Source organism: Gymnogyps californianus, chromosome Z (genome assembly GCF_018139145.2).
Source record: "Gymnogyps californianus isolate 813 chromosome Z, ASM1813914v2, whole genome shotgun sequence".
In the NCBI taxonomy this organism is placed as follows: domain Eukaryota; kingdom Metazoa; phylum Chordata; class Aves; order Accipitriformes; family Cathartidae; genus Gymnogyps; species Gymnogyps californianus.
Genome location: NC_059500.1, coordinates 58,744,864 through 58,761,573, shown reverse-complemented (window position 1 = coordinate 58,761,573; position 16,710 = coordinate 58,744,864). Strand labels below are relative to the sequence as shown.

At 42.3% G+C, this 16,710-nt stretch overlaps 1 protein-coding gene across 3 annotated transcripts in view; it reads left to right on the top strand.

Moving 5' to 3' along the window:
- Positions 1-2,607, top strand: part of AP3B1 (adaptor related protein complex 3 subunit beta 1) — a 165,735-nt gene extending 163,128 nt beyond the window's left edge. For all 3 annotated transcript variants that reach the window (XM_050913722.1, XM_050913721.1, XM_050913720.1), the window contains one exon: positions 1,853-2,607. In XM_050913722.1, coding sequence (XP_050769679.1) covers positions 1,853-2,006 — 154 coding nt within the window. In that variant the 3' untranslated portion in view covers positions 2,007-2,607. The remainder of the gene's footprint in view (positions 1-1,852) is intronic.
- The last annotated feature ends 14,103 nt before the right edge of the window (positions 2,608-16,710 follow it).

The following is a 16,710-nucleotide window of genomic DNA, read 5'->3' as shown; positions in this document are numbered from 1 at the left end:
TCGGGGCTATGAAACACAGCAGGAGTGCCAACTACCAACCTATTTACGTGCATACTCAGACATAATCTGTGTTGTCCCAAGACACAACTGTTAAGTAAATAAAGTGACTAATAAGACTATTGTTTCTATAATTATTCCCCTGTCAAAATTAACAAGAGAAATAGTGATCTTCTACATCGCAGTGCAAATAGATGAAATCATTGCTATAACTAGCTAAGTAGATAATTTTTATAGTAGTAATGTTGTTTTAGAACCTCCTATTAAAGGGAGAGGCCTTTGAATGTATCTATAATCCAGACAAAAGAAATAGATTGACCTATGATGGGTGACATTAGAGAAGTGCCCCATGTTTCCTTAATTAGTATAATGTGTTATGAGATTTTGATATGCTTAGTTTAAAAAGAAAAAAGACAGAAATTACTTCTCGTTTAAAGAGAACCTGCTTCCTGCTTAAGTGGCTAATATTTTAATTAAGTCTGGAGTGAAGTTTTTTGAGTATCTCCTGATAAACTCCCTCTTTTATGTTGATGGTAATTAAACAGATCCCCAAGGGCTTGGGTAGGCGCTTTGCAAGGCCCATGCTAATTGTCAGACATGAGACACTGACCAGTTGGTTTGCTCTTGAATAGCCCACAGCGTGCTGTCAGCCCAGCAGTTTGATTTTTCTGTATTGTGAGCTGTTGTCAGGGCTAACTGGGTCCTATTGTGGCTGAAGATGTTGCGTAAATTGAGGCAGATGGCTCTGATTTAGACACGTGTCATTCAGAAAGAGGAGAGGAGATTGGCCCTGCAAAGTGGGGTCAGACTGGGTCACAGACCTGCTCTACACTTGTTAGTGTTTTCAAAAGCCCATGTGCAGCAACTTTGTTGTTGTCAAGTAACCAAGGGGAAAAAAAAAAAAAAGGCAAAAAAAAGCGTGGTGTGCTCCTTGTGGAAGATGGAAGAGGAGGCTGTTGCCATCCTCTTCCTTCCAATCTCCTGGGTCTGGCTGTGCATGCAGAATGAATTAACAGGATTGACAGAAGTTCATTGTGCCTAAAATGGCTTTTCAGTCAATTGTGGTGCTTAAAAGGCTAGTTTTGCTTTTAATTCCATGTAATTAGTGGGTTCTTCATGTCTTGGAATTTAGTAATGGTGCATTAGTCCTAACTTTTGTTTATCTGATTGGTTGGGGGGGGTGGTGTTATGTGCTTTGTAGGATTTTTAATCATTATAAATATTTAGAAATATTGGCCACATTTTTATGATTAAATATTCTGGAGATAAATTCACAGATGGAATGATTTGATGTCTTGCTGTTACCATCATTTCAGATGATCATTGGATGTTTATAACTTTGACTATTTTTAGTTTGAATTAATTCCTGAGATGGCAGGAGGATGCACTTTTCTGAAAGTACAACAATTCGGCTTTTTGGAAGTGTTCTGCTACATTTAGCATAGTTGCATTTTCTTTGGGGCACCAAATGATGATAGTTATCTGTGGTAAGCTCCATACAGCTGAATTCAAGTTGCCAGTGTGCACAAGTATTGTAGATGAACTGAAGAATCAGAATTTACATAAAAATTTTATTTAAATAGAGTTTAGTTTGTACTATTAAATACACAATTTTGCATGATACTTTTTTGTCTGTCTTAAATGCAAAAACATTTACACAATGCTAAACAAATTCTTTCTGAAGAATTTATGGAGGTTTTTATGGTTTATCCTCTGAAATGCATTAATGAAATTGGAGGCATTTTATTATATTTGAGCTCATTTAAGTTTTGCAGAGAGAAATATTAGCAGTCTTTGACCTTAAGATCCCTGGTGATTTTTCTTTTTTCTTTTTTATTTTTCCTTCCCCCTCCAGGTTTGCGGCTAAGACTGTGCACAGTGGGTCACTGATGCTAGTCACAGTGGAGCTGAAGGAGAGCTCTACAGCACAGCTCATCATAAACACCGAGAAAACCGTGATTGGTTCTGTTCTGCTGCGGGAGCTGAAGCCTGTCCTGTCCCAGGGGTAACCTGCTTACATCTGGACTTCAGAATCTGGCACACAACAAAAGTGCCTGGCATCCACTACTGCTGCCTTTCATTTATAATAATAGCCCTTCCATCTGGCAGTGGGGGAAGAATACACTCTTGACATTCTTGTCTTCTGCTTTAGAATGCTAGTGTGTATCTATCATGTATGCAAGTCCTTTCCTTTTTTTCTTCTTGCTAACCAAAGAACATACATTTTACTGTCAGTTATCTGCGCTTTTAAATGTATTTCCCATTTGTTCTACCCTAGTCCTTCCCTGTCTGCTCCCTTCCTCCGCTACCTTTCTTCCCCGTCAGTTTTCCCCACTGTAGTAGACAAATACTAGATAATAAAGTTCAAGGGAAATCACACTGCTTGAAAACTGAGTTAAAATGGCAGGTAGGTTCCAGCAACATATACAACAACTACATGGTTCAGAGAGGTTTTGTTGCATCAATGTAAAAATACAATAGGTACAGCAAAATGGTGTTTGCTTTCTGGAAATGCTTGTAAACCTGAACTCGTTTATTAAGAACATTGTTCCCATCTACTGCCATTTTCTCAAATATTTCTGTTAAGATGCCAATAAAGTTGTGCTATGAGCAGAGGCTTCCTCATTCTTGTTTTGGTAGAGAACTGATAACGATGATCACCAGTATTGTATATAGCTGGTTAATTAAATCCTAACAAGGCTGGACACTACATATGCATCAGCAAACTGTTCTTGTGAAAGTAGCCAGTGTTTGTGCTCCTATTGTAATTTTCTGCTATGCGGTTACATTTTTGTTAATAAACAAAGCCAGTAACTGCCTATTTTCAAATTGGCCCATTCGTAAAATACTGATTGAATTATTAGAAATTAGTATTATATGCAACACAGATTATTAGACTATTGTGGCAAATACTGTCATCTAGCCTAATAAATTATGCAGATCTTTGCTTCGAATTTCTTTTGTAAACTGAGGTTAAAATGTCGCCCACCTGTGTATAAACCAGGGCTCAAGGCAAAGACAAAGTCATAGCCATATGTACTGAACTAGAGCTGAGAAGACCAACAGCCCTGCAACCTTTGTTGCACCCAGTTTTCTGCCTGTAGCCTGGATGTCCCCGATTTTGACTTTCCCTTCACATTCTGGTTACGTGGTAGGACTGAAGATGCTGAGCTTTGTCATTTCCTATCAGTTCTCCTCACTTCTAACATGGCTTTTCCTAGTAACTCATGGCTCTGCTTTGGATGCTTGCATGACATGGAGAATGTATTTGGATAACCGTACCCTTGCTCTGTCACCAGGACCCTTGCATCATCCTTTGATGCTGACTGACTAAGTGGTCCTGTTTTGTTTTAGCTTTCTGGATGATAGGAAATACCGTTTCATCAGAAATGTTGCAGTACTGCACACTGGAAAATTCTAAAATTTTCTACTAAAATTTGGTAGAACTAAAAGGTAGCTCCAACGTGTAGCAGAGTTTATTGGCAAATTCTAAAGAGGGGTTGGGCTTTTTAGATATTTAAGTTGCACTTCTGTGAGAAATATTAAAATACTTTAAAAATAAATAAATAAATAAATAAACCTTCTAGGTTTTGCTAGCACCCAAAATATACTGGTACTTCTCAGACAAACAAGAATCTTATGCCCTCAGCAGAAATGTACATGTTCTTAATCAACATTTACATTATTTTCTGAAGTCCTAATCCTGCAATAAGTTTTTTCTTGAATTACAGTTTTGAAGTGTGATGTAAAAGTTATTCAAACAGATGAAAAATTATTCATTGTAGAAAATACCATCATCTCGGAGAAAATGCAGATTGGTCTAGATAGTATTTGATATTAAGACTCAGTGAGAAGGTGGTGAGGCAAAGGTGCAGAACCACGCTTCCTGAGAAAAGACTGAACTGCAAAACCTTCAGCCATGTTTGTAAAGGAGAAAAGAAACAAGAATTGATTTATACCACAGTATAAATCAAATGAAAGCATATTAATGCTATGTAAGTCACACACGTTACTCAGTAATTTCTGCCTCCCTAGAGTACTTTATACACTTTAATAGTGAAGCCCAGAAACATGTGTATAGTAAGGATATTTGGGGAGTTTCTGGTACTAATTTACATTTTTCAACAATTTGTGACTTGGTCCAGTGGTTCAATAACTCTTGATACAGGTATCTGGGCTGACGGTGTGATTTGAAAATTTATGCTGCCTTCCCCAAATAGTAATTTGGAGAGAAACTTTCTTTTAAGACACAGATTTAAATAGTGAAATATCTCTGAATGCAATAAAGCTCAGCTCTTCAAAAACCTAAACATGAGCACATGTACATACCTTACATTAATAGTGGAGGTTGCACTCAGTCATAATTCGGCCAGTTAGCAGTAGTTAACAATAGGTTTTTGGTTTTGCTATATATCATTTTAATTCACTTTCTTCCATCCTTTTCATCATTTATAGAGGCATATTAAAGGTTATTAGGATATGAAGTAGATGACTAGTCTAAATTGCAATCTAGAATTCACTTCAGAGTGATCTGCTTGTAGCAGGTAGCAGCAGCTCCTACCTCTGTGGGCAGGCTTTTCAGCCGGGAGCTACGCACTGAGAACCACCTGGCTTCGGCGAGAATCTAGACCTGGGCAGCCTTGGAGCGTACCTGTATGCACGACTTGGGACGTGGGAGCAAGGCTAAAGCATAGTATTGCAGGACTGGTGAGGTGGGTTTTGCTAAGATGGTTAGGGAATTGTATCAAGGTCCAGTTTAGGGAGCGGGAGGTGAGGGTTAATTACTTAAATTACGAAGGGTTCAAATGCAATGGAACATGCAGAAACATAGGAAAACCAATAACAACTACAAACTGAAATATATTACCATAAATAGGAAATTTGGGTATAATTTTATTAACTGTTTAATTCACTCATGCCCAAGGTAAGTAAAACTCAGAGAGACTCCAAGATTATTGTGATCTAGTCCAAGATTTAAAACTGATGCTGGTAATGACAAATTGAAGAATTATGCAACAAGAGCAAAGGGCAAACAGATGAGAGAGTTTCTGCGTAGTGAGATATTGACGGTTTACCTCTTTTTTGCTTCCTGGTTGTTTCCACACACACACATATTCCCCTGTTGTGAAGAGGAAGGGGTTTTTTCTTCTTTCTTTCTTTTTTTTTTTTTTTTAAATAACTGAATTTTCAAATTCAGTTATTCCAAAATAACTCAAACCATTTGGAAAGAATAGGGTACAGGGAAGAGTTGTTATTTTACTATGGATGGCAGAATATAAACATCGGCTTGATGCACAACAGTCAAAATAACAATTTTTTTCCTCTTATTTTCCTTTCACATTTTATGATGTTGTATAAAAGGATAACATATTTTTTTCCTGCATGCCCTGCTTTAATTCTAGTAACTAATTTCTGTAGAAAAATAGCAGAAATAGGAATGGGTCTAGAGCTAGGAACAAAATAATGGAAGATATAAATAGAATGCCGTGTGAAAGGATAGTGGAAATAATGAAAGTGTTTTTAGAGCAGGGACGTGATACAGTATATGAAATAATGAATGGCATAGAAAAGATAAATTGGGCTTTTCTGATGATCTTTTCTACTAACTCAGGAACAAGGTGGCATTCTGTAACATTTCTGAAGCAATATATGTGAATTGGAGGAAGGAATTAACTTTTTTTTCCCCTGTTTTTAAACATAACATCTCCTTAAGTGCTGGTCAGCCGCTGTCATAAGATAATATGATGTTTACTAAAAGTGGAACAAAACTGGAAATGTACATTAAAAAAGGAATATAGAGATATGTTTTGGATAGGATACAAAAAAACCATAAGGGCTGTAAATCCTCTTGATCTGAGGCTTAGGCTAATTAGTGATATTTGGTGATAGGATCAAATCCTTTTGCGCACTTTGTTTTGCAATGGTCCATTACCATAATTAGTATTAATTCTTTTTTAAAAATATTCAATTACTAGACTGTCTAGTTTTGCATACAATATCTTATATGCTTGAATTAATTTTAACTTAGCACTTAAATGCGCTAACAAGGATTCTGGTCGGCAATATACAGCTAAGTTGAATCCTCCCAAGCCCTCATCTGACTTTCAGTGTGTGCCTGAAACAAATATATGAGGATCGGACTCTGTTCCTTTCATTTTCTGTCAGTTTGTCTCCCTCCCCTTCCCCATATTTTTGTTTGTTTTATCATAAAGTGCATGTTTTTATAACACTTACGTGTTATATTAAATGTTTTGTGGTGCAGACAGCAGGCTTTGCTGTGTTTGCATAGTGTGCTTTGCTGATAGGAGCCTTTGTGCACAACCCCGATAAAAGCAATGCTTCTGTTCAGGTTAATTTCCTCTTATCTGGTATACTTGTTGTGCTTTATGTAGCACAGTCCGGTGAACCTGTTTGGAAGAGGGAGAGATGGTGAACGTCACTGCATTTCCAGTCCCACAGCTAACTGGTTTTGCTTCAGAAGGTACAAGGTGAACTGCTCTTCAGTGGCTGGTAACTCTGAGCCCATGCTGTGACTGTACTGCCCCAAATCCTGATCCAGTTAAATCCCCATGTACATTATGGTGCATATACACATATCTTTACAAACAGCATTATTCTAAACTCCTTTTTCCCATTGTGCACGTACGAGAGAGGGGGCAAAAATGAGTTTTGCTGGCTTCCACCACTGCTTTTCCAGTCCTCTCCAGGTCCCAGCCTGCTCTCACCCTGCTCCTGGCGACTTGCCTCCTCCTTTGCCCCCCTTCCCAGTCACAGCTTTCAAAGGAGAGGGAAGGGGACAGGAAACAGCAGCTCTGCCTTCAGCACCATCTAATGGAGCATATATGTTGTGAGTCACCATCCACGTCTCCGTGCCCCCGTCTGGCTCAACCCAGACCTGGTTTTTCTCCTTGATGGGAAGGGTATAGACTAAGCCTTGCAAAAACAGCTGCCACGTCACCCTGCTCCTTCAAGAACTGGCAAGAGCTGTTGGTGCACTCAGGTGCTTCTCACCCTCCCACTCTGTAAAAATGCTGGTGGACTCTGGATGGGCGGTGAGAAGGTGGTGAAAGGCCTCCTCTTTTATCAGCCATGACTGGCAGCCATTCAGCCACTAGCCATGGCAAACGGCAGTTGAGTTAGGGAGATGGCCACTAAAGTGAGGAAGCACCCTGGTGCTTCCAGCTGCCCTGCAGAGCTTCAGCCTTGTCTTGACCCACGGGACACCCACCAGCTCGGGCTCACCACAGCACTCCGAGTCTGGCAGCTGGAAAAGAGCGGGCAACAGAGGTGCAGGGAGGGCAGAAGCCTTGGGAGAGGCAGCGCCAGCTCTTCTCCTTCTGCAACACATCACATCTGACCAAAATAGCTGCCCCTTGTCACCTCCAAGCACCACCAGCAGCCGCAGGCCGTCTGTGTTCACAGGGCTTTGAGGCCTAGGCAACCAGAGAGGCTGGCAGGTAGCGGTAGCTACAGGCACCCCTCGAGTTGAGGCCTGGTAGCTGTGGCTTCACGGGGCAGGTGGAGCAGCCTCTGCTCACCCTGCAGCTGCCCCTGCATGCCTGGCCTGGGCCTGCCCCTGCTGCCAGGATGCCAGAGAGGCCCCCAGGTGCCGGCAGCCTGCCTGAGAGGCAGCAAACCCCCTTTCCTGGGCCACAGAGGTGGGAGATACGTGGGATACTGGCCTCCAGGACGGGCTGCAGCTTTAATGGAGGTTTGTAATTAAATCGCAAGCAGAGGGGAGGTGTGGGCTGAGCAGCCTACAGCCGTCCCCAGGAGGCTCTGCCTGGATGTGAGGCCTCCCTGTTGTGACAGCCTCAACTCCTGGCAACCCTGAGCAGACCCGTGTGAGTGCGCACCAGGGCTGCAGCTTCACAAGGGGCGGCTGGCTCTACCCTGGGGCACTGCAGACCCCCTGATCTTCTCTTAAATGTGCCCGGAGGCTTGTACGTAATGTACGTCACTGCAGGGGACACTTCCCTCTCTTTGCAGATGGTGTTTCACACACAGAATAATTTGATCCTGCAGTATTTATTATTTCCTGTCATTTTCATTTTGGTTTGCCCTGATTTTGTGTATTTGTGTGAGGATGTTTAAGCATTTAGTTGCACTCTGTGTGTGCACCAGCAATGTAGAGCATGCCAGCACTTGCTGAATCCTGTTTAGAAAGTAAATGGTATTCCATATTACTCTAAAACATCAGTTGTGAGGGAGGTAGAAGAGATGAAAGAATTACCAATTCAGGTTTTTTTTTTTACACGGTGTTGTTGTTTAACCCCAGCTGGCAACTAAGTACCACCCAGCTGCTCGCTTACTCTCCCCCAGTGGGATGGGCGGGAGAATCAGAAGAGTAAAAGTGAAAAAACTCGTGGGCTGAGATAAAGACAGTTTAATAGGTAAAGCAAAAGCCACGCACCAAGCAAAGCAAAACAAGGAATTCATTCACTACTTCCCATCGGCAGGCAGGTGTTCAGCCGTCTCCAGGAAAGCAGGGCTCCATCACACCTGACGGTTACTTGGGAAGACAAACGCCATCACTCTGAACATCCCCCCCTTCCTCCTTCTTCCCCCCGCTTTTATGGCTGAGCATGACGTCATATGGTGTGGAATATCCCTTTGGTCAGTTGGGGTCAGCTGTCCCGGCTGTGTCCCCTCCCAACTTCTTGCACACTCTTGGCCTACTCGCTGGTGGGGTGGGGTGACAAGCGGAAAAGGCCTTGACTCTGTGTAAGCACTGCTCAGTAGTAATGAAAACATCCCTGAATTGTCAACACTGTTTCCAGCACAAATCCAAAACATAGCCCCATACTAGCTACTATGAAGAAAATTAACTCTACCCCAGCCAAAGCCAGCACACACTGTTTTTTCCAATTCTGACAAAAAGCAGGTATCTGTCCCGCTTGGTACCGTTGATTCCTCCCTCAGCTGTCTTTCTTCACATGTTTGCAGATTCATGCTCTAAAGCAAACTGGCAAGATGATTTGAGTTTAAAGACCTCATAACCTTTTCTGTGAGGCTGCAGTGTTTTTGTGGGATTTGCGGTTGGTTTTGGTGATCAGATTATTTCACTGACAGGGCTTGGAGTGCAGCTCTCCAGACATTTGGATTTGGCACAGCTAAGAGGGAGTACACCCTGGTGAGGCAGAGAGGAGCCCCTTCCATTCCTCTTGCCCTTACTGTCTCGGCACCACGCCAGAACAGCACCAAAGTGGCTTCATTTATCAAAAAAAAAAAAAAAGGGGGGCATGTCTTTGACACCGGGTCCAAAAGAAACTGTTCTGCTCCAGCCAGATCTGCAGGCCTTTGCCAATGCCTGGGTTTGGGCAAAGTTAGTTGGTAGCTCAGCTTTATGTAATTGAAAGTCATTCTGATTTCTGCACTGTGGTGTAATTACTTAAAAAAACACGTTATTTGATGATTAAGATTCTGGAGTGAATTGTGTTCTTTTGGGTTCTTGCACTGTTTCTCCATCAGGGACTTGGTTTCAGCGGTGTGCAGCTGCTGGAGTTGATTTACAGTGCTGCGGCTGTGGCTAGTCATAAATAAATCCTCTTATATAGTTGTTATGAACACCTGTTAGATCATCTGTCAGCAAAGCGCTGTTCACATTTATCATGGTGCGGTAGTTATTTTACCTCAATCCATTTCCAACTGACTCGGCCTCCATCACTGGATTACTATTACCACACCATAATCGCTCGTTTCCACTCCATGTTACAACTTGCAGATAAAAGATTTCACTACTTGGCCAAATTTCATAAATAAAGGAGCAGTTCAGTGCAGTAAAAGTTTATTTTTGTCATCATTTGTCACCCCATTATTCTATAAATCAAATGGAATAGCGCTATTGCTAGCTCAGGCGTTGCTGTCAGCCCTAGGCATGGAAATGGTCCGTTTCTTCTTTTTAGATGAGATGACATGTCTTTCAGACTTAACTGGCTTATGGCTTTGTTTCACCCATTTTATTTTATCGCCCCTTCAGAAAAATCCTTGGGGACCGGAGAGACTAAAGGAGTAAAATGGAATCAGAAAACACAGTAAAACATGCTGCTTTAGCTGTGTTATGTACATTTCCCTCCCCCGCAATGATTCATTTACAAACTCCTCCACAAAAATAATGGATCTGGATATAAACAGCCCCTCAATGCATTCTCTGGCTTTGCGCAGATTTTATCGCTCATGTCAAAACCCTGGGACTGAAAAGGCTCCGGAGAGGGTGCTTCAAAGTCCTGCTAATGTGTCTGCTCCTAAATGGACTTCCCACCTGTGCACGGGTGCGTTGTGGGGTTGTGCTTTTGTTTTGAAGGTCTACTCTGATGACTTGCATTTTGGGGTCTGAACCATCTAATAACACCGTGCTGCACCTTGCTACATGGCTTCACAACCAAAACCCTCAGGATATTCCCCTGCGCCTTCCCAGGCACAATCTTCACAGAAATGTTGTTTGCTTTTTGTTTTTTCAATGATTTCTTAACTCTAGCTATAAAATCTGTTCTGGGGCCATGCCGTGATTTTTTGGCCCTGTGTCCGTTACAGACGCTTGCAGTTTGCTTGATTTATTGAGAAGTTAGGAGATGGATCTCAGACTAAATTTTGAAGAATGCAGTATTCCTTCGTTTAAAAAGAGCCGGATAGGATGTGATAAAGGGATGGGGTAATAGAAAAGGGTTTATAGTTGATATTATACTTCTGAGTTGGTTCTAATTCAAGTTACATTCTTCATAGTGATTATGTAGCTCATAAATTCAATAAAGTGTTTTACTATTACTATAAAAATGACAGGAGGGGGGTTTTATGTTGTAAGTTTCGTTAGTTGCTCTTCCTGTTTTATGTTGAAGTTCTCAGGCCGTTATGTCATTAAATTCCTTGGAGTCTGAAGGGCTCAGGCCCCTCCGTTCCTTATCGCTGATGCAGCACCTGCTGCGGGGCAAATGTCTGCGTGGTCGGTCTCTGTCACTGTCACCTTCCTTGTCGATGACTCTCTTCGGTTCCATTTTGGCTTTGTTTTTCATTCAGAAGCCCAGGTACCTGCCTTTGTGAGGAGGCAATGGGAGTTTCAGGGTGGCTTTGGCCCCACTTTGGATTCTGAGCTCCGGACATCAGTTCTCACCTGTGGCTGAGCTACTCACGCGTGAAAACAGCTAAACCCTCTTATTGCAGTGGGTCTTGGATGGCTGTGAGAAGAGCCCGCTGCCAAAGAGGAATGCTGCGCTATGGAAATAAAATGCCTTTGGAGAGTTCACCCTCCCCTTTGCCTTCCCAGAAAGACTTGCTGTGACTTTTCTCCAGCCACCTTTGTTGTAAAATTATGAGCTTGTCTTGGTTTGAGAGTCTTGTTCAGTTTGGCCATGGGCAAATGCTTGCAAACACAGTCTTGTGCATTTGCTGGGAAGGTCTCTAAAGGCAAATCCAGGAGAGTTTTTGCTTTTTCATTGATGGGGGAGAATTTTTTTCAAAGGCACTGTATAATTTCTGTTATTTCTGCTTCATTAGAGGAAAGAAGCATCGAATATCTGACCCTGGAGCCTTTGCTTTCTCCAGATGTTTGCTTTGCACACAAATAATCTGCATGAAAACAGCAACTGCTAATTCAGTGGCCAAAGTGCAGCAGGACCCTAATCTAAAACCTCTCAATCCATCCAGCTGTCTGGCATTTGCTATTATAGGGCACCAACAGAGAAATGAGGCTGTGGCTTTATCACTGCACCCTGGGTGACAACTTGATTTTCTGCTTTCACTGCAGGCAGCAGCAGCCCAACATGATGGGGCTGTTAATTTGTGCATTTCATGGTGTCTGTCAGGGGGCCGGGAGAGGAGGGTTTCAGGGGAAGGGAATGGAGCATGTCCCAGCCTCGGAAGCACCTGTCTGCATTGACGGCACAGAGCACTTCTTATTAGCGTGCAGGTCTCTAAATGCAGCCCCAGGATGACAGCCTGGCATTCCCAGCACCCACACAGTGTGACAGGCGCAGGCAGCCGGTCCCATTGTTTGCCCTTGATGAGCATGTCATTAATGGAAATGGAAGAAAGTGAGGGCCACATCAGTATTCAAATAGCCTCCATCCTCTCTGCCATTCAACCGCCTGGCTCAGGCGGCTGCAGATTTCCTTCTGCAGCTCCACTTACACATTTTCACAGATTTATTCCCATTGCATACAAATCCCCTCCATGTGGCTCTGGCCTTATGCCCCCCACTCCCCTCACATGCACAAACATGTTCTTCAGCATCATCTGATCTGCCAAAAATAAAGTGGGGGTTCTCCCCTTCTTCCCTGTTTTGTGAATTGCTAAGGTATCATTAACAAATACTTGCTATTTGCAACCCAGGAAATGGAAGGTGCTATTATTTAAACTTGAAGCAGCAAGCAAGGGACTGATGTATTGTTTGTAATGTTCTTATTTGCTCCCAAGCAACTATTGATGCTTGTCTGGGTGACCTGTTTCTTTATAATAGATTGCAATATATTTGTTTTGGAACATTTCACCTGGTAGGTATGGAGTAAGAGGATTGCAGGCAGAAGGGGAAATAACTAAAAAATCTATATTCCTCCTTAATGACAATCTCACTGGAAACATCAGTAAACTCATGCTGTTCTCCTTCAAAACCCTCTTTCAAAATTCTCTGTCTTGACAATAGCTGAACCATGGATACCTGGAAACAAATACCCGTCTTGCTGAGCTACACCATCTTAGGCTGTCTGTACCCCTCTGATCTCGCACATGCAGTGTGAGCTCTTTGCGGGCGGTGTGTTGGCCTTCTGTATTTTTATGGCATGGACCACGGCAGGATGCAGGTTGATGATTAGTGCTCCTGAGCACTCCAGCAAAACAAATAACACAGTATCATAATTCAGCTGGTATGAAGAATGTGCCTTGAGCATGCTGGCATCTGGCCAGATCCTAAATGTATGTTTCTGTGCTTTAGTTTTGTGTTAGTCTGTTTTCTTAATAATACAATTAGTGCTCACAGGGGAGGCTATTGACACTACCACCAGGATCAGTTTGCTCTTTGCAGTATTTCCAAATCATTCTCGTTACACATCCAACTTGCAGGTCGGATGTGGTACCCCTTGCCTTTTGTCTGCTCCTATCCTCTCCAACCAGTGATTTAGCCTCAGATCTGAAGCTCTCTCCACTAATAAAGGCTGGAGACAAGAACGAATGAATGCTGCTGGGTGATTTCCAAACCTTGTTACATTTTGTAGCCCTCTTTAACCCCAAGCGGCGTGGGAGAAAGCGAGCCCAGAGATTTTCCATTGGTCAGTTCCAAAACAGATACCGCAGGACTAAATAGAAGAAGCAGAGCTGTTGCAATACGTTTTGGTAAGCAAAACCACTGCCAAACCGCTGTCCTTCCTCACACTCCTTGCAACCACTGCTCTGGACTCAAAAATCCTCCTGGGATGTGATAGCATTGGGTCTTGGGTGTATTTGCCTTAACAAGTGCTTTCTTCCACCAGTAACGGTGGGGATTGCCCCAGCACTCAGTTTCCTGCAGCTTGGCTCCTGGCATCAGTGCAGCGGTGATGTCCATCTGGTTTTGGCTACGATCTCTGAGAGTGGGACGGTGAAATGGTTGGGTTCACATTTAGGTGCCAAAGGTGCGTCCCAGCACTATGACCTGTGTGAGTGTGGGTGCATCCTCTTGCCTTGGCTCCTACTGCTTCCTCTGCTCACCTTTCTTTTGCTGACCAATTTGGACTACAGAATATAAGGCAGGATCGTGCCTTTCTGTGGGTGTGTACAGTACTTTGTGCAATAGCGCTCTGATTTCAGTAGGAGCCTCTAGGTGTTGCTGTAATATAAATAATAATTGTCTTTGGGGATTAATTCAAAGAGGGCAGTTGAAGTTGAGTGAGACCAACAGAAGAAACCCATGAGTTATTTCTCATATTTAGAATGATTAATAATTTCTGCGTAGTTTAATAATTCAACAAATTGCAGAAACTGCATTTTATCAGGCTGCCTTCAGCTCAAATTAAAAAAAAATAGGCCTTTACATTGTTTCCATTGGCAAGCAACCAAAGGCCGGTCTTCCTTCACCAGAAATACATCTAGAAATGGCTGTAAGGGTATGCTGACAACTTTAAAATTAAAGCCGACTGTGATATTATGGCAAGCCAAGTACTCTCTTTCTGGGTCACAGCCACAAGCAAAGTCCAAACCAAAATAGGGGGCAAGTGGCTCACCTAGAAAAAGCGGAAAATTTTCAAAACCGATATATGGGAACATCATATTCTAGAAACGAAAATGTCACAATCTTTGATATCAGTGTAAGAGTATTTTATGTGGTAACCATCCTGCAACAGTGTCTTGCATGATGTATGTATCAGGGACAACAGGGAGAAGTTAAGAAAAATAGTAAATCCTAATCTGGAGGCGTCGGCTGCTGTTCTGCGTTTAAAACTAAGCCTCCATCCTTTTAAAAGTAATTTAGGAGATGTGAGAGATACGTACCTAACGTGGCATCAGGAGGAAGAACTGACAAATGAATAACAGACATTTATGTAGAAAAAGTTTATGGGGTACATTTTCAGAAGCAATGAGTAATTTTAAGTGCATCACATGTCACTGGAGAGACTATAGACAGCACCTGATTTTCTCAGTTCAATTCATAGTCCTCTGAGAAGAAAATCCCTAGGCCATCTTCAGCTGGACACCTTAAAAGCTGAGACAAATGGAAAGTCTGCATCCATCTGTACCCAAAGGCTTACACGTAGGGAAAGTCATCTCACTGCAAGCTTGGTCAGGAATGTCATTATCTCAAGTAGACTTTATCTGCTTGAGGTGAGATCATGGCAGCTCCATTTAGATCACTTTGACTTGCCGTGGAGCCATCCATATTGTGCTTTACTGTTTATCCCTCATATGAATTCAGTGGAGATGAGAAGTCAATAATTTATTTTCTTTGGGGTTGAACCAGTCAAGGGTAGATTTTCTCTTTGGCTATGCAATTTAGAAATTTTGTGGATGACAGCCGAAGACCAGTTCTGGATTTGTCATCTAGGGAGCAGATCAGACTGCATGTACGTGCATACAAGTGCACATACAACAGTGCACCATGAGCAAGAGGACGGTTTCACAGTCAGCGTGCAGTATTTTAACTTACCAGGCTTGTATGCTCTACTCTTCAGGGAAGCTATCACTTTCCCTGTGTATATGGTATCACAAAGGTCCAGCTTTGTGATACAGAGACTATATCATTCCTACATGGAGGATAACATAAGAAACTTTAGGTAATGTGCAAACTGTTGCTGCAATACCTAAAAGACCCTTGGGAAGATGAAGGAATAGCTAGTTCTCCATGCCCATGATGGGTAGGAAGTAATGTAGCAAGGCTCAGTTTAGGCACAGGAAAGCTCTCTGACACTAGGGACAGTGCAGCCACAGAGCAGGATGGCTGGAGAGGTTGTGGAGGCTCCAGAACTAGAAATCATTACAAATGAAGCAAATAATCTGTCAGGAATGACATACAGTACAGCTGATCCAGCTTTAGGACACAGACGAGGTGATTTCCAGTCCTTTTTTTTCTGTGAATGTGTAAGGAGTATTTAAAATCTAGTTGACCTTTCATCCTGCATACTCCTTGCTTAGGTTTCTGTACTTGGACAATGTCACTAGGGAACAAACATTTTTGCTCAGTTGCTTTCTGCTTTGCTCTTTCCCATGGTCCCATCTTCTGGCCAAGTTTCTGCCTTTCTTTTTCTCTGGTCTGTGAAGTGGTCAAACACACAATTATGGAGATGTGGAGTTGCATATATTTTGAATTAAGATTACCTACTTTCCGGTACTCAGATAGTTGCTACTAAGTGGTAGCCACCAGCTACTGATTTTTATACCACTAAGTGCTGTCAGCTCCTGCCTTTTCAGAGGATCAAAGCAATTCTGTGGTGGACCTCTGTAACACAATATCTGCCTATTTTGCTGGCCACAACTATATACTTCTCAGGAGGTGTAAAATCTTTGTAATGAACAATTAAGCAGTAGCATAACACGGTCTCTACTACTAATTTTCCAAATGTGCATATATTTCACTGTTGCTACATTCCATCATATCTTTCTTGATAACATCTCTGTGCTATATTCCTTTCTCAGGGCCCTATTGGCAAAGCAGTTCTTTATAGCTCGGCACCCATTTTGATCAATTCAGCTTTTCTGTGCATCTTTCCATTCAAAAAGTTGCGCTTAGTTTACCAAGCACTGGATTTGGTATATTTGAAGTAAACAATAAGTAAAAACCTGTTCTTTTTAAAGAGTCAAGCAGACATTATCATTTATGCTGGCTTTTTCAAAGTACTTCTTTTAACCATGCAGAAAGTTTGGGGCTGAATTTCTAGTGTCCTTTTAACGTTGTTGTTTTTTAATTGCATATTTTCCTCCAAGACTTCATGCTTGCCTTCAATTTTCATAATGTGTGGAGCGCATTCATCCATCTTCTCTTACCATTTTTTCCTTCTGGAGTTCTAATAGCTGTACGGAAGTCTCAGTTCATTGCTCCGCTTCTGAAGGCAACTCCTCTGACTGAGTTGCAGAGCACAAGGGAAAGAGAAAAGCTGTTGCCAGTGCAATGCTTCCAGCAGCCCTCTCACTGGAAATGTGGTGCTTCCCGTATCTGAACGTAAAAACTGTGGTGAGCACTGATGTAGCTGGTAGGGTGCTGCGGTATCTGGGTTCACCTCCTAAGGGGATGGCACAGTTGTGTTATTGAAAAGATGT